At 41.5% G+C, this 18949-nt stretch overlaps 1 protein-coding gene across 3 annotated transcripts in view; it reads right to left on the minus strand.

Annotated features, from left to right (window-relative positions):
* Positions 1–18949, minus strand: part of MTA3 (metastasis associated 1 family member 3) — a 988675-nt gene that overhangs the window by 668873 nt on the left and 300853 nt on the right. For all 3 annotated transcript variants that reach the window (XM_085612803.1, XM_085612804.1, XM_085612805.1), the window contains exon 8: positions 16262–16361. In XM_085612803.1, the coding sequence (XP_085468929.1) occupies positions 16262–16361 (100 nt within the window). The remainder of the gene's footprint in view (positions 1–16261; positions 16362–18949) is intronic.

The raw sequence follows: 18949 nt of genomic DNA on the forward strand, positions 1-18949 counted from the left end.
GTTCCACCTTGGACGTAGGTCGGGATCTTGTTTTCCATGGTATTTCTGTTCATGTGGATAGGATTCATGACAGTTTTTTTTCTTTTGATTAATGGCCACTACCTCCAAGAACGTTCTGCTACAGAACCTGGCGCCGGGGTGCTGGCCCCACATTCATCCTCACATAAAATGAAACAAGACCAGTCACTTGTTAACACTTCAGTGGTCCCAGTCACTGATGGAGTTGTATGGGATAAAGTACCATTCGATGAATTCGGTCCTATGGAGACCCTACAGATTCCATATGTATTCCGTGTTTCTATGGTTGATGTGGTAATACCTGGGTTGCAATCAGATGATGGGATGTCAATGCTGTGAATTCGATGTTTTCGGAATTGCAATATTACACTGTTTTTGATACTGAAGAATTATATATGAATTCTGATAACTATCCCGATTCGTTCTTTAATCAACATTATGGACATAATTTCTTGCAAAGAGCAAATGGACAGCGTCCCCACCTTAATTATACTCAATGCTAACATCGCCCAACTCCATCTCAAGGTAGTTCCAACACACAAATAATTATGTACACTTATTTTACTGGTTATAACCTTTCGGATCCGGAATCATGTTTTAAATTTGCTCCTAATGTTTAAAAAAAATACATGCTTACTCAGACCTAGTATGCATCTTATTTTATTGACAACTTAGCCCTGAAATGATACGATTATTGGAAAGACAATATTGATTTGAAATCAGTATGGGGTTCTACGATCTAGCAGGTCCAAAGTATTGAATCTTTATTCCGTGCATGTCGGATAGCTGCTCAAAATATTTTTGTCAATGACACGGTCCAACAGACGTCTTGTCTGGGGTTGGCTAGGATTAAAGAATTGAATACTCCCACTATTCCATCTTTGGCCCTGTTTGATAATTGGCATTCTTATACCAAATATAATGCAGACCAACTAAATAGTGTGATACAAAATGGCACATTTAATTCCACTGTGATATCTCCATCTGGATGTTCAATATGCTACTAAACATGAATGTTTATCATTCTTGTTTCGTGAACACTACTTCAATGTTTACATTAAATAGACCTGATCTACGTTGCCCACATTCCAACACTGTCACCACTTATTCTGTAGGTAAATCTCAACAATGGTTAGAACATTCCACATTGTCTGCCGTGAAACATCTTTCATTTCTATCGGAAGACAAACCTTTTTGACTTCCTTTTGGGTCCAAAATGCCCTCGTTCGAAACGATTTGTTTAGGCTGCATATAATGAATTTTGGAACTTGTTGCAAATGGAAGCTGCTGTGTGTTTAAGCCAAATTAATCAGGACAATTTAGACAAAATGCTTGCTGTTGTCAACAACAATACTTAATCATCTCATATTTATACTTTAGATAATATTGGGTCTTCTGTTATTGATATTGTATAGAATGAAGTGTCTACCTTGTATCATGGTCAAAATCAATTTAGATGGGTTATGCAATTTGGTTGGACATTGCAAACACTAAAAAATGGGCGCGTACCATGGCATTAGCTGAATTGTAGCGCATTGTTCTTACCATTCAATTTAACACGCAAACAGCAATTAATGGCTATGAAAGATGCTAGTTCTACCATGCTACATTTCGAAAAACTTGAACAGATTCCCTTCACTGTAGCAGAAGCTCATTCTGCGGTTTGGTTAATACACAGGGTTATCCCTGTGCCCACCTCGATGTTTCAGTTTACTGCCTGCAGGAAACACTTCTCTATAGGTAGATATGAACCTCTTGGGAGCAGTTACATGAGTTAGGCTCCCTGCCTTTTACATATCATTGTCAATGACCTGAAAGACATTTTTCTTGCTGGATAAATGTTAGATTTCACTGCTGGACATTTCCTTGTCTATCAACAAGTAAAAGTCCACGGTGCCTCCAATGTTTCTACACCTAATCTGGCTTGGTATTTGAAAGGAACTCCAGTTCCCGCAATTAGGCCCACCCTCACATTGCTTTCAAATGGCAGTTATCTTGTTCTTAATAATCATGACTGTTGTGGTCTGGGCGTGGGAATCCTGTACGTGGTGGTGCCGGTTTCTCAGTTAGTTACTTGTTACAACATCCGGTTTCCTGCTCCACATGGGAATACAGATAGTTAGTTGTGACCTTTCATTACAACCCTGAAACCTCATTTCAATAAGCTAAGCACTCAAAGCGCTACTGTTTCATCAATAAGTGTCCCTCACTTTGGCACGTGAGACCTTCGATTTGCAGGTAGAGAGAACGTCTGGTGAAATAGTCATTACTGAACACAAATCTCCCTCTGCATTTCGGGGAATTGATTCATCAAATATTTAATGCGTCTGATACCACGGGCCTGATACACTTTTTTAAACTCATTGGCCCCAGCCTCATTTTTCTTGAGCAATCCCAGCTTTTATACATTCTATTTTTTCCAGCTCATTTGGTGGGTTCCAGCTGCTGCTCCTCTTGATTTGCGTCATGATCATGAGCTTCCTTCTATTCCAAAATGGCTGCTCCATCCGTGGTCCTGCCCAGGCTGCAGCTGTACCATGAGCGAATGCTACATTTTTTTGGAATGGTGCCTCTAGATGCCGAATTTTGCATGACTTTCCAATATGCTTACTTCACCTGTGTGCATCCTGTGTTACATTGCATCCAGTGCCCCTTTCAGTGGGCCCTGGATATCTGCCTGGCTGCCCCATCTCATGCTTCCCTGGGTTTTGAACTGTTGATGGGTCCCTTAGTGGCCCATAAACAGGGCTGTTCCCTTTGTATGCGGCTTGTATACAACCCAGCATTGGGCCAGTGGCGGGAGGTGGTCTCTGCGCAACTGCACGGGATCTCCTGGATCTCAGTTTCATTGTAGTCAACACATGTTCTCCTTGGATAATCCTATCGACAACTGGATACAAGGAGCATGTTTCTTCCTTTGACCAGCTCAACTGGATGGCAACTATTTCCAATTTGGAAGACTCAAATATCTTACTATAATTGATATCATTCCATTTGGTGCCCTACATCCTGGGTCCCGGTGATACGGTGTAATTGGATATATTTTTGTGCACAAAATGTTCCATCTGATTCGGCAATACTTTTTTTCAGATGCACTTGACCTCCAATTGCTTATGCACACTGGTTCTGCTTATCATCTGATTTGTATCATTATTCAGTGCTACTATCCTGACCAAGGGGAGGGTGTCATATGTCCCGTGCAGGTCCCTTGTCGTTTTCCCTATGTTATCATGAGCACGTTGCAGACTGTCCTCTGCTTTGCACGCATTACTCTACAAAAAAATCTTGATTTTGGCCACACTGTAATCTAACACAGAACACGCTGTTTGTGCGTTCTGTTTTTTCCTGGGATTTAATCTGAACATGTAGACAAGGTTGAACAACAATGCCCCTTGTTGTTCTGTTCTGTTCTGTTCTGTTCAGGCCCCAACACCTAGACAAAACATGCAAATGCAGCTGTTTGGGAACACGTACTTTTATCATATAGATATGCACAGATAGGTAACACACACTTGGAGAGGGACCTATCCAGGAAAAAGATAATTACAGCACCGGAGATGTAGAACTTTCATCTGAGTATACTAAGACACGGGGTCTGCTGCTAACACCTAGAGATCTTATGATATATAATCATATTGCTTCTGTAGAAGGGGAGGGAGGTTAGGCAACACTGTCGTATATAATGACCGCTCCATTTATGATTTATGGACTACTTGCTATGCTAACCATATTTGTGTTACTTGTTTTCGAACATATACTGCATACTAGAGCACAATAGTTAAAACAAACATTTTCAACTTTCCTTGTTACTCTGTCAGAACTTCTTGTGCACTAGTACAAGTGTGAGAGCAAGAGGGTGTGTCCTATAACTGCAATTCCGGAGAGGTTCAGGAGTGTTGTGTGCTAGGGTATCTAATCACTTGTTCCTCTGTGAGTGAGTAGGAAGGCAACTGAGACACTATAGCTCAGGGTGGCGGCCTTCTGATTAGTCCCATTATTATTAATTCGGTGATAGGCAAACGTCCTCCAAATCATGAGGACTTGCAGTTTTGGAGTGCTCAGAAAACTAAACAGCTTGATGCGGCTTTTCCTCTTACTGGTACTATAGAGAAGCACAGGACATTACTATGTGCTTGCCTAGTGGTCTGATTCCTCCTTTAGCCGACTGAAACACCTGGGGGATGGAGTTTGCCTCAGTGTATATATTTTGTTATGAGAAGGAGAGGGAGGTTAGGCTACACTGTTGTATATAATGACAGTTCCATTTATGATTTAAGGACTACTTGCTATGCTAACCATATTTGTGTTAGGCATTACCTACTTGTTGTTGCACATATACTGCATTCTAGAGCACAATAGTTAAACTAAACATGGTAAACCTTCCTTGTGACTCTGTCAGAACTTATTGTGGACTAGTACAAGTGTGAGACCAAAAGGGTGCGTCATATAACCGTGATTCCTGAAAGGGTCGGGAGTGTTGTGTTCTGGGGAAGTGAGACAATGTAGCTAGTCTGTCCCAGGCTCATTGGTACTCAAGTTGTAGGATGACTCATTCCCTGCCCACTAAGGTTCCATAATCTCAAGCATAGTTCTGTGACTCTGCAGAATACCTGCAACAAGTCCCCTAATCTCCATATCCCCCAGATGACCTCCCCAGCCCAGCGATGCATCTGTCACCACAATCAGGTTTGGGTCGACAATCGAAAGGGACAGGCTGCTGGACAAATTGTGTCTGAGCAGCCACAACTGTACATCTTGAGCAGTCTCCTCTGAAAACTGGATGGCATCGGTCAGATTGTCTTGATGCTGGGCCCACTAGAACTTTAAAATCTATTGCAGAGCACACATGATCCACATGGCATGGTTGAAAAGGAGAATATATGAGGCTAAGAGGATAAGAAGCCTCCGAACCGCTCTCATTGTGATCTAGCCTCAAGCCTGAAATATCAGGATGATAGCCTATATGTCAAACTCAGAGGAAAGTCCAGAACTCTAATGTGTCTGATTCCCCCAGTGAGTGCAAGCCTATGTAACAAAGTCAGGTGGGACTTTGGCTCATTGCTATGAACCCAAGAATGGCAAGAGGTCAGTCATACAGAGGCCATGACTGACTGTGGTGGGCCCAGCATCAACAGATGTACAGAAATACTGGCATCCCCGATCACTGAAGATGGCAGCGACCACCACAATCAATTTTGTGAACACCTGAGGAGAGCTGGTGAGGCCGAAGGGAAGCACAGTAAACTGAAAATGCTCCTAGCCTACCTTCAATCACAGATTAGGTCTGTGGAACTGCATATGAAAACATTCATCCTGCAATCCTTTTTTTTTTTTCTTTTTTTTTTAAAGTTTGAAAGAGTTTTCTTTTTTTTTTCTTTCTTTTTTTTCTTTTTTTTTATTACAAGAGGGAAAGAAAAGAAAAGAGTAGAGAATTTGATCATTTGCAAACTTTGGAAAACAAATAAGAGTTTTGAATAGACATGAATCAAAAAAAGTAAACAATTATGGTTTAAATCGTAGTTTGCAGTACGTTCATGGTTCATCCAATTGCTCCAGCCAGGTTGTAAGAGGACCCCAGATATCAAGGCCCTTTTTCCTCCCTTTACGTCCCTTTTTGGCATATATGGCTTTTTCTAGATGGTAAGTGGCCATGAGCCTGGCAAGCCACTGTGGAAAGGACGGAGATTCGGGATCAAGCCAGAGGGATGCAACACATATCCTCCATACAGTCATGGCAATGAAAATAAGGGCTCCCCCCTTAGCCCTGTTGATCTCCTCTTGAATGCCAAGCATTATAGTGGTGGAATTTAATAATATGTCTAGGGAGATAACCTTGCCTAGAAAGGCCTGTATTTTAATAAGCGAAGGGAGGATTTGTGGGCAAGTGGCGAACATATGAATTGAGTCAGCTCCAAAACAATTACATCGAGAACAAAGAGTCCCTTTTCCTGACCCCCATTTAGCGATTTTACTAGGCGTAATGTACAAAAAAAGATAGTTTTAAAATGCTTCACCTGTAGTTTGGATGAAAGCAGATCGCTATGAAGCATTTTCAGTGAATTGTAGACTATGTCATTTGGGACCTCTAATTTTGCATGCCATTTGTCCACTATCCTTTCTAAGTCATCTGGTGTCTGCAAATTGAATATAGAGTAGATGAACCCTATTGTAGGGGGTTTTGGGAGCCTACGTTTATTCAATAAGTCTATTTCTATGAACCCTGCAGATCCACCAGTCTTACGAGCTATAAAATCATGAACAGCTAGGTATTTAAAAGCCTCCTGTGGTAATAAACCATATCTGATTTGTAGATCGTTGAAAGAGTAAACTCCCTCAGAGCATATAATATCCCCGAGTTTTAAGATGCCTGCCCTATACCAGCCTGAGAGGTAGGAATTTTCAAAGAGGGTGGGTAGATTGCTGTTTGCCTCTAAAGGTGTATAATAGTTGTATCTGCCCAACCCCAACATTCGGCGAATGTTGGTGAAAACTTTGAACGAGTTTATAAGTGTCTTAAATCGTACACGTTTGTAGTAGCCAAATGAGGGCTGTCTGAATAGACAGCCGGTAGCTTCCTTTCCTAGCAGCAACTGAAATGTGGACGGAAGGGTGTGAAAGAGGAGAGTTCTCCTTTAAAAGTTCGGTACTATATTGTAGAACCGAGGCCTAATAGTAAAGTGTTATATTAGGGAATGCCAAACCTCCTTTCTCCCTAGATTGGGAAAGTTGTTTCAATGCCCGCCTAGGTTGTAAATATGACCAGATAAAGTGTGAAAAGATTTGTTGAAATGTTTGAAGTTGTGTCTTACTAAATTCAAGGGGAATAGACCGGAAAAAGTAGAGTATTTTAGGAAAGTATGTCATTTTAATGACATTGCATCTACCTACTAAGGTTAGGTGTAAATTGTCGATGAGTTTAAGGGCTTTTTTTGTTTCGATGGCCAGAGGATTAAGGTTCAGCTGAACGATTTCTTCCAGTTTAGCAGATATAGTCACCCCTAAGTATTTGGCACTAGAGGTAACTCGACTATCCGTCCAAATAATTTTGCTATTAATTATGATTTGTGTTTTATTTTGATTTAGCGAGTATCCAGAGATTTTTCTGAATTTTTTAGCCTCACTTTCAAAGATCTTAATGGGGTTTTTTGGGTCAGGGGTGGCGATGGCTAAATCATCTGCATATGCCAGGATTTTTGTCGAAATTCCTTGGAGGGTCATAGGTATAATTGATAAATTACTGTCGATTTTTTTAATAAAGGGATCTATGTATAGGGCAAAAAGTAAAGGCGAGCAAGGGCAGCCCTGCCTAGTACCCCCGCATGATATTCAGCCGGTCAGTGAGTCCCCCATTTATTGAAATATAAGCCGTAGGTTTTAAATAAAGGGATTGAATAGCCTGGATTATTCTAGGCCCAAAACCCATAGTTTTCAAGGTGTGCCACAAAAACGGCCAGGAGACCAGATCAAAAGCTTTTTCAGCGTCAAGCAGTATTAAGGACATCGGGTCTCCTGCCACCTGCGCCGCATCGAACAAGGTGATAGTTCTCCTAATATGCTCGGTGGTGTTTTTTTTGGGAATAAAACCATGCTGCCAGGGGGAGACTAGCGGCTCGATAATTGATGAAATCCGAATAGCTAGGTTTTGGAATAAATTTTGGAGTCGCAGTTAATAAGGGTAATAGGTCTGTAAGATCCCATATCTAGGGGAGACTTATCCTTTTTAAGAAAAATCAATATTTTAGCATTTGACCAAGACACTGGTGGTGCGGTCCCGTTAAATATAGCAGTTATTACAGCTTGAAGGGCGGGTTTTATTTCTGAGGCAAATGTTTTTTAGAAATCTAGCTGGATGCCATCTATACCAGCGGCTTTGCCGCTCGGAAGTTTAGTAAGGGCATCTAAGATCTCATCCCAGGTTGGAGAGACTTCCAGCCGTTCGGAGATGCCCCGGTCCAGTGGTCTTATAGGAATATCTTTGTAGTAGTTGTTATTTCTTGCTGGAGTAATTCAGTCGAGATATTGTTTTCTTCATGATATAGCTGTGAGTAATATTCTTTGAAGGCATTCCTTATTGTACAAGGGTCGTTGGTCTCTGTCCCAGATATAAGTCGTATTGACAGGATTTCGTTGCTTGTAGCTTTCTGCCTAGTTTTAACTGCAAGATGGTGCCCTATGGTATCACTGCACTCATAGTTAACTTCGCAGGAAGCTGCGCATTTTGCGGCGGTTTTTTATAGAAGAAAAGTCCCAATTTCGGCTTTAATCAATATAACTGTATTCAGGGTGTTCTCTATGTCCTGGTTTATTAACATTTGATGGGTTAACTTAAACTCTGCTGTTTTTAGTTTATCTAAGAGAGTGGTCATGATTATTTTTTCTTTTTCCTAGCGGAGAAGCTTACGGTTTCTCTGTGTATGCCCGCCTTCAACGCATCCCAGACGATCATAATTGAGGCAGAGCCTGTGTTATGTTCCAGGAATTCCCATATCCAGGTTTGCATATGTATCCGATATACAGTGTTGTGTAAAAGGGCTTTTTCAAAGCTCCACATAGAATTGTTGTTACAATCCCCCAGCCCACCAATAGTTAGTATTAGAGGATTATGATCAGATAAAAAGCGGGGGGCCAAGTCCATGGTACATTTATTAAGTAGGGAAGAGGAAATCAAAAAGTAATCTAACCTAGCAAAGGAGCGCTGTGGAGCAGAGAAATAAGTATAGCCTGGTTGATGTGGGTTGAGTTTGGACCAAACATCACTCAGCCCGTGTGTAAGCATTAGGTTATATATTGCTTGGAAAACTGCAGGTTTCCTACCTTTATATTTCCATGTACTATCCGATGCCCAATTGCAGGGCAAGTTAACATTTAAGTCCCCACATACAATAATCGGGATAGGCCAGTGAGCGAGCTCCCCCGAGAGTAGATTGAAGACCGCAGGATCGTCCATATTGCTACCATAAATAAAGCAAAGCGTGAAGGGAGAGCTAGAAGGAAGATGGCACTCTGAAATGACCCATCTACCTAGTACGTCGTTTTTAACGCGGAGTTTTTATAGGGAGTCTCCTTTCCACCATAATGCTTACACCTTTAACTTTAGCTCCCTGCGTGGTGGCCCCAATGACTTTACGCCCCAAAGAATTCAGTAGATTCCTTTGACTATTTTCAATATGTGTCTCTTGGAGGCATATGATATTCCGTTTTAGCGAGTGCAGGCCCTGCGTTACTTTTTGCCTTTTAGAGGGTTCATTCAGCCCGCAAATATTGATAGATCTAAGTCGAAGTGTTCTTAGTCTTGCCATATATATATATAATGTAAAGTTTACTATGAGTTGCTCTTCTTCGAATTTCTCATTTCCTGATTACTATTTTTCCCTTTTTTTGAAAAATTTCACGAGTCTTATCTAAACTTCCTTTGAATCTAAATGGAGTCAATTCGTCATGTGTGTGTGCAAATGTCAATGCTGATGCATCCGATCCCCTTGTGTAGAAGTAGTGTCCGTGAGAGTAGTAAAAGTGTTTCCCCACCTTCCCCCTGCCCCCCCCTCCATGCCCTCCCTCCCCCCCCCTTCTTCAAAGCGATCAGGTGGTACCTGAAGGATGGTGATCAGGATGGGTCTCGGCCGCTAGTCGAGCCTGTGATAGAGTGTAGCTGGGGGCTAGGCTAGGCGTCCCTACAAAGTGCATAAGCCAATCTAGCTTTAAAATTTTTTTATACCTATGTTTTTACACCTATGTTTCCCCCCCCCCCCCCCGCAAGTGGGCGTTATGGTGATGTAGTGTTGTGACGTGTTTTTTCCCCTTTTCTAAGTTAATACAATTCCCATAACCTGTGACGCTATCTTTAACTTATCTGGGGCCCTTCTTAGCTTTGATCTCATCCAAATATTCCCCTGCTTTAATTTCTGACCAGAAGATTTTGACCCCCCCATTCAATATAACTTTTAATCTAGCGGGGGTTGAGAAGATCGGCTTCTGCACCATGCTGTTGGAAGGGGGATATTAGTTGTCTTAGACGCCATCTTCTTTCAACTGTTTGGTGACAAAAGTCCGGTTTGGCGAAAAAGTTTATGCCATCAGCCCCTTTCATAGTGTTCGGGTGGGCTTGATCATATATCATTTCTCTTAGAAAAAAGTTTCCGAAGTATACCAGGAAGACTCTTGGCTGCCCGCCTGTGGCCGCGTTGCCACTCCGCTGTCGTCGAATATTGAAGGGGAAACGGTGCGCTCTCTGGACCTCCCGGTCCCAGTCCCACCCTTTCTGATCAGGGAAAGACTCTTGGAGGAGCTTTACAATGAATCGTCTCGGATCATCCCCTTCTTTACCTTCTGGTATCCCAAGAAGGCGAAGGTTATTCCTTCGTTGGCGATTTTCTTGCTCCTCCATCTTGGCCATGAAAACGGTTATACAGGCTGCGTTTGCTTCCCCCAGTTTCTTCACAACAGTAGTTTCTGATTCGAGGGTTTCAGTGCGTCCTTCAATCATGGAGACCCGATCGCTAATGTCCGTGCAGGTCTTGCTTAGCCTCCTCAGCCCTCCTTGTAGTTTTTTGGCGGCTCCCTTAGCCGCGACATTATCAGCCCGGACTTCCTCCTGGAACTCTCTAATTGAGGCAAGTGAGGGTTCGCCACTGGCTACAGTAGAGTTCTTAGATTTTTCCCATTTCGCTGCTTGTGAGTCGTCTTTGTCCAATTGATAGGACAGCTGGGAGTCCGAGTAGTCCCACTTCAGGTGGCTACGCCTTTTGGCTTGGACTTTGGGCACCTTAGGCCGTTGTACAGTCCCGGTCTCTTCGCTATCCCCACTATCCGAGTCGCTAGTGTCGAGCCCCCCCCTCCTCGGAGGAAGACTCAGCACCATCTGAAACAGAGAAAAAGTTCTCGGGGGCCACTTCTGGTGTGCGGGGTATTTGTACACCGGCTGTAGCTTCCAGGTTTAATATGTAGTCACAGTTGCCTGCTATCGACCTTGTAGCCTCTGGGTTAACCAACTGTACGGCTCGGGGGGTGCCAACTTCCAAACTTGGAGTCTCTCACCTGACTTCTGTTTCTTCCCTGGACTCGAGGTGGTTGTGCGTGATATTCCTACTATTCGTTTTATTCAGGGGGATAGCTGATGGGTGGGGTGTACCTACTGAGCCTAAGCCCATAACCGCGCTCTGAGAATTTGGAGGCTCTGATAGGTGTAAGTTGACTAACAAGTCTGTAGTAGGGCAAACAACAGGTGGCAGTGTCTCTTGTGGGGATGGGTGTATAGGTGGTAGTTGGCTATCGGCTGTAGCCTGCCCCTTGTTATTTAAAAACATTTTCGCAAGGGGTCCCAGCACGCCTGTAGCAGAGTCTTTGATTACACCCGGGTCAGCCCCCTCCCCTCCCCCCTCCCCCGCCTTGGAGCGCAACTTTTTTCCCCGCACTTACCTCTTGTTTTAGTAGATGGCTCCCTTCCGTAGTTGATGAATCTCGAGGGATGTTTCTGGGCTTGGAGCCTCTCTTGGCACCCTTCTGATTCATCGCAGCAAGTGCTGCAGTTCTCAACAATAACCACAATATCGCCTGATGATCAGCAGCTGTCAACAACAAAGAAGGAGCTCCAGCCGCGCTTAATCTTAAGGTCCAGGTCGATTTTGAAACAGGGTAATATGAGGCCGTAGGAAGAAACCGGAAGGTTGGTGTTTCTCTCAGGCTCCAAGGTGAATTTTACGATCCGAGCCTCCCGTGCGAGAGACGACCGTCGGCTCAGCTGCAGCTGCAGCCTCAGTCCTCGCAGTGTGGGTCTGATCGCCGATCTGGACATCGCAGGACGCCTAGCCGATCCTTACGTGGCTAACGTGAGCGGCCGATTAGCGTCCGAGCTCACGCCAATCCCGATTCCATCATCGCTCTCGCCTCATCCTGCAATCCAATGACACCATCAAGTCCCTTGGGTCCAAAACAAAAACAGACAAAATCTGAGCCAGCATGAGCATTCTGAAATTGTCCTTCTACAGGAATTAATTCAGAGACTGAAGGTTCAGGATAGGCCGAGGCCTTGCCCTTCCTCGTAACGAGGGAATAAAGAGAGCAACAACACCCTCCTCTTTCAAGTTAAGCATCTTCCCTTTGGCACTGAGAGCAACAGCTGCTCCTCCTTTAGCAAAATTGTTCTAAAATAAGTTGTGTGGGAGGATAAGCAGGTGGGGCAGAGAGGAAAGGCAAGACATAGCCATTTGGAGCAATTTGTATTATTAATCTGTCGGACGTGAAGGATTCGCCAACCTGGGAGGAAATCCTGCCCCCGCCACTGAATTGTGTAGTATTACGTTTGGCTGTGGTATTCAAGTACTTTTATTTTACTAAAATAAGAACAGGGCTGGGCAATGCATTATTGTGCATGCTGTTTGACTGTTGAATTCTGAACTCGTCTCGTCTTCCCTACACTATTTGAGAAGCATTTGACTGCTCGCCCCCACTATCCTGAGTGTTAAGTGCAGAAAGGGTGTGTTTGCCCCAGTTTACAGAGCCATAGAAGGACAACCTCAGGTCATAACCCTCCGTTTTTAGTCAATCTTTACTACAGTCTTTTCAACTTCACACACTATAAAACATAATTAAGAATATCATATGTAAATATGTCCTGTACGAAATTGTGTGATTAATCAATATGGGGCTTTTTTTAAATATATTTTTCATAGCAAAAGGATGGGTTAATTGTTTCAATCTGCATTATTGTTTTATCCTGTTCATTGTATCCATTTCCTTGCTTTTGCCATCATATCCTCTTTGTTACAACAGGTTCAATCACACATTACACACTTTCATGAAGGAGATTGTTATATACATAAATCACTTACCATTTGTATCTTTTAGGAAACAACCATATATAAATGGATGATATACAATCTATAGCACAAATTGGTTTTGGATGAGGCAAGAAACTTTTTTGTCAATCATAATTTTTAGGTCAATTACACAATAATTATCTCTCCATGTGATGTAGCATGTGCTGGAAGTACAATTCGCCCAATTCAAAAAAAAAAAATTCGGAATAGCTAGGTTCTAAAAGTTGGTAAACCTCTATCAGAAGACTATATCATGCACCATGAATACAAGCGATCTTCCCGGTTTATGCCATATCGCCAAACTAAGAAGAGGTGGAAACCATAAATTACTTCTAAGAAAAAGAAAGCAACCGAGTCCTTTTCCTTGACACTGTACAACCTGAAATCTTTTTTTACTGATGCTCCCATAAAACTAAATTCATACCCTCTAAGAAGCATTACATTCTTTTGCAACTACACTGATAGTACATTTCCAACAACAGCAAGTTAACCTACATGACATACATTTCCAACATGAACGCAAATTGGTAAGTCAGTGGAAATCTGTGCACTTCAGATTTAACTATGACGTAAATGCATCATCAACATAAAATGGATATACAACATCCTTTAAAGAGGGACAACTAAGTACTACCTCATCACCTCTGCATCAATGCAGGTGGATTAATAGCAATATATATTTTTTGATTCTATACAAAACGGTCAGTAAATTCTTCACTTACAATATAAAGCATATACTAGATATTTCATTACGCAACTCAATGTAGCCATTATACTACATTTAGCTTAAATTTACAAATATATATGTTTCACGTCCAGACAATAACAGCTCTTATCTTGCTAATATCCTTCATAACTAAAATACTGCAATCCTAATATTAACGCCTGATGAAAGTTATTCTTGCTCGCAGACTTGTATAATCATTATTAAAGTTTGTAGTATAACCCTTTATCTGTTACTTTGTACAACTAGACTCCCCAGTGTAAAATTATCCTCTTCTAAAGTTTACTTTGCTTGATATTAGCCAAATTAGTATGAACCGCTTGTTTTATACTATTGCCTTCTTCAACTCAAAAACTGTGCATGCTCTGATACTCTAGGAATATTGTTTACACAAGATCATAAGAACTCTGTTCACATTCTTTATTCTGCAGAGCATGTCAAAACGCAATTTGCACCCTTGAAAGAAACTACTTCTCATTCTGTAAATTAAACTAAGACTACAACATTTTTTAACCTGAAGGAGTATTATTCCTAAATTGGCCCCTGTTTCTACGTCTCATGCATGACACACAAATTATGTTACTCTTCATCAAAATGAGATCTTGGAAAAGTGGGAACAAAACCAAACATCAAACTGTTACAAATATCAGCATCAGATGGTGATTTGAGACCTCATGTAGAAGCTTGACACCAGACCGATTAGCTTGTCATTGCTTTACCTCTCCACAACTTAAGCCTTTTCGATTCTTTACTGTAAGACTTATTTCAGAAGTTATGCTACCAGCAAGAAGATGGTAATCTTGAATACAACCAGGCTCTGTCAATAGGTTATAGAACGCTTAACCTATAGGCCCACTATCAAAACTTCCCATTCCAAAGTCTTCTGGTTCCTTTTTCTACAACTATACCATGAAGTAGCTTTTCATAAACCTTGTTTTACTGCGACACCATGAAAAATAATGCATGTTACATGAGAATTTTATTTCAATATAGGTGTGCTCCTCACATACATAAACACCATAGGATCATCTTCAAAACCTTTGACTGTTCCAGTTTGCCGTGCATAATGCAAATGTATGCCTATATAATTATTAAGTTGCCTTTTGGATATAATAATCTATTTTGTTATCTCTTTACAAACGTTCAGCCTTGAAAAGGCCCTAGGCTTAACAACCAGGATAGGGTGAAACACGTGTTGTTGAACCTCTGTGTAACAATATGGTAAGCTAGATCAAATATGTTACACCAAAAATTGGAAAGAAAAATAGGTAGGAAAAAAATCTATACAAGTATTGTGATCTGTTCTAGAGTATGTTTTCTTGCTTACAGTATGATTATGAAAGAAATAGTATTTTACAGTCAGACAAAAACATAGAATTTACGAATATGCTAGGGAGCAGGTCCAATCTGTTCCAAAATTATTTTCTAACACCACCCTATTTTCACGTATAAATCAATTTTTTAAAAGCATTTGCATACATGATGCTGCAAAATGTGCTAATCCATGCTGCAATATCTAGAGTGATAGGCTGACAACCACAATAGATGCAGATACCAGTCCTGCCACTAACTGGCAGGGTCCGTATGTAGAAAAATGTTGACATATTCTTCTCCACCTCCATACAATTATTTATCAAAATGTATTTGTCCTGTGGCTACCCTAAAAGCATCACCAGGAAACAAAATGCATTCATCCCCATTGACTTTACTCATCCTTCACTATGCAAAACACAGAAAATAGAAATGTTAATTAAATGGCTCCCTTAAATCTCTGGCATCTCTCCTCTTTCTTGATTTTTTCTGTTAACTCTCTGTTTACTATTATGTCTTCACCTCCACTACTGCCTTTCGCCCACCATCTCATATCTTTCATTTCCTCTTCTTGCTCCGTGTCTCTTCTTTCAGCTTTAAGGGGTCTAATTTCTTTATGGAATCCCTTTCTTGTTTTTCCAAAACAGAAAGCCAGAGATTAGAAATAACATTTGATGAAGACCATTGAAAAGAATGGACTTTACCCAATTAATCAAAACTTAAAAGTTTTGTTGTGGCTAGTATCCAGGTCGTTTCATGTAATATGTCTGCATTAACATTTATCACAAAAATCTGAATGGGGATGTTAATAAGGGAGAAAGAGAGAAAGAATAATTTGTGTACAAGTGTACATCAGTTGAAGAATACATATAGTTTTACTAGGAATTACCAACAAAACAGTTAAAAAAGATTGCTCTGTGTAAAGCCCACAGTAGCTCAGCTTACCAATGCTAAACATAAACCTAGTCGGACATAACACCATTTTTTTAAAAATATTTTTTATTAAGTTTTCAACACATTCAACTCCCCACAAGTGGTGCACTTCAACACCATGCCCCAGGAAAACAGACCAAGCAAGAACTTCTCGTTCGCATCAATAGCCACTTTTCCTGGGATAATTAGTAGGATCCTAGCCCAACCTAATTGAGAATCACAGGATGTTGAGCCGACGCCGGGACTCACTCGACCTTGATATCCCAGTTCCAAAGCAGACGGGTCTGGTTTAAACCCACTACTCAGAAGAGCTAGACGCTAAATAAAACGTGGATTGAGTTTTTTTTCACAAGACCTGATGCCTTAATTTATTGTGTAGTTGGCAATATTTTGACCAACTAAAAGAAAATATCTGGAAGAGAAAAGAGATCTGCACAATTCTTTTGAAATGATATCTTACCAAAGTGATATCTCGCGAAGCAGCAGCTGCACTCATGTGTAAACTTGGTTGTCTGACCGAGCTACTGCAGTCCAGCGCTCGAGCAAATGTTCCAACGGCACTAAAGGAAAGGAAAGGATCGGATCAGCATGTGCATGTCTATTAAAGAAAGGCGAAGTAAAAAAGAAATAATAATAATCAACAGGCAGGTTTGCAGAGAGGATACCTCTTATTAGACTAGCCATGATATTTTACACCTTAGGTACAAGTTTCCTGGTGAATACCCCACTTCCCTGCAGACTGGGAATCTTAAAGTTAATCATAGACACCGCTATGAAGCACATCTCTCATCCCTCCTGGCTAGCGCCAGATCGACCCCAGCAGCAGCGCCACAGACATCATCAATAAAAGTGGCGTAAAGATGTCATAAAGTAAATCAATTTCACCTAACCCTTATCTTCCCTGTACCTAAACCAAAATAAAAGGACGGAGCGAACAGACACAAATCAGACAATTATTACCAAAGACTGTGGTCATCCTTAAAAGAGAGCAGGTGGGAGGATGACGAGTCATCTGTTTGGAAAATAGTGTTCATTAAAGGTTACGTAAATTGCTCTTCCATTAAAGTAGCGGCCAAAATAGTTCTAAAGTTTTGATCATTACCAGCTTGTAAAGATAATAACTATATGACTAAGTCCCATTCAGGTTATTTGAATATTTGAGGTGGAAATCCCGAAAATCTAGAATGTATCATGCCCACCCGGATCTGCGCCCCCCTCCTCCTCAGACCTCCTTTGGGAAACAAATTAATCAAAGTGCAGGCAACAAGGCTTTGTTAAAATATGGATTAAAGACAAAGGTTTAGCCTTTACAGTATAAAAAGAAGGACCCTCCTCCCCAGCCCCCCCAAGTTTGTTTAAAAAAAATCATGAATAAAACTTCCTATGCAGATTGTTTTCTGGCTGCTCTTCTTCTTGACGCACCAGAAGCCACAAAACAATGATTGTCCACGCTACAGTTATCGGACACTTGGAAATAAAATAAGGGTTTCCTTTAGTTAGTTGAAAACTTGGGGAGGAGTGAAAAGGGCAGGTAACAATCATGTGTGAAATATGGCTTTCACAATTCACCTTGGACAGGAAATATAAGATAAGACTTAAAACCATCAATAAACTGACAGCACCTGTAATTCACCTTTTGTTCTTGCAAAAGTAATAACCACCAAAAACAGTGCTTTTAAAATCCACAACAAAGACAGGTAAGAACGCAGAGGATTCAAATAAGTGCTTACCAGAAGCTAAGAACCTAGATGAAGGTTTCATAAATGATGGAATACAGGGTGTAGGAGGCTAATCTGTAGATACTATTCAGCAATTGACATACAATTCAGAGATGAAAAAAATAACTGCAAAGGTAACACTCTTTCTGGTAGACTAGCTAGCCGCAGATTCCCAACCGTCTGAATTCTCCCTAGGCGTCAGACTGGATCTGGAAATGTTTCAGCAGTACCTTTCGCACAGAAAGGTGGTACCTTGCAGCTCCAGTGACACTCTTCCACTCCAGTAATTGTGTGCGGGCCTATATAGGTGTCACTTTCGCACGCTGCATTGGAAACAGTCTGCGCCCTCGGACTCAGAGCCCCAAAAGCAAATTGGTAGATATATTTGCAGATTCCTAGAATTGGGATCCTATTAATGGATAGAGCCCAAACATATAACAGGAAGGAAGGGCTGGTAGAGGGAAGTGTGTAAGTTTTGGGAGGGGCTGCTAGGTCATAAGATCGATCTATCTCCTACCCTGATGCTGCTGGGCTGTGATAATAAGCAAAAACTGGCTAAAACAGAAGAAGCGTTGGTTTTTATGTCTGTTGCGGTATTGAGGATTCTAATTTCTTCAGGTTGGAAAGATACTCTGGCCCCCTCCTTTCAAATGTGGCTCTCAAGGCTGCTAAGCATTCATAACATAGAGACCTGTTTGTATGAGCAGAAGGGCAAAAAAATGCTTTGGTAGAAAAGTCTGGGCCCCGATCTCAATATGGAGGGAGATGACTAGTAGCCAGTCGAGTTAGGCATAACATTTTTAAATCGGCTTTTATAAGTCTCTTTCTGTATCTCATGTACTGTATTTTGTGCTGGCCTGATAAGTAATTGTGCTGATGTTTTCTTATTGATGTGTTCAAACTGCAAATAAAATAAATTTAAAAAAAAAAAAAAAAAAAAGGAAGGAAGGGCTGGTGAGGATTCTGTGGCAATATTGAGTCTCTACCACAAAGAGCTTTCCCTAAGGTAAGTAGCTGGCTCTTCTGATAGACACTTCTAGCCACAGACTCCTCACCTTTAAAATAGATAGCAAAGCAATACCTATTCAGAGGTGGGTCTATGAATGGACTCAAACCAGAAAGTCCTGCAAGATGTAATGGGCAAAAAGGCCTCTCCTGGCAAACCAGACTATTCAGGCAATAATACTTTAAGAACGTGTGTAGGTGCCCATGTTGCTACCTGGCAAATGTCTGGGCAGTGACTCCACATGCCAAGGCAGTGGTAGCAGCATTGACCCTATGAGAATGAGCCCACAGAACTTCTGGAGGCTGCTTTTTAGCCAATGCGTAGCAGAAATGAATGCAGAGAATTATTCAGTGGGAGATGGTTCTTTTCTGCACTGCTTTGTCTTTTTTAGCTAAATAAAACCCCACAAAGAGCAGATCATCCA

Source organism: Triturus cristatus, chromosome 6 (genome assembly GCF_964204655.1).
Source record: "Triturus cristatus chromosome 6, aTriCri1.1, whole genome shotgun sequence".
NCBI lineage: Eukaryota > Metazoa > Chordata > Amphibia > Caudata > Salamandridae > Triturus > Triturus cristatus.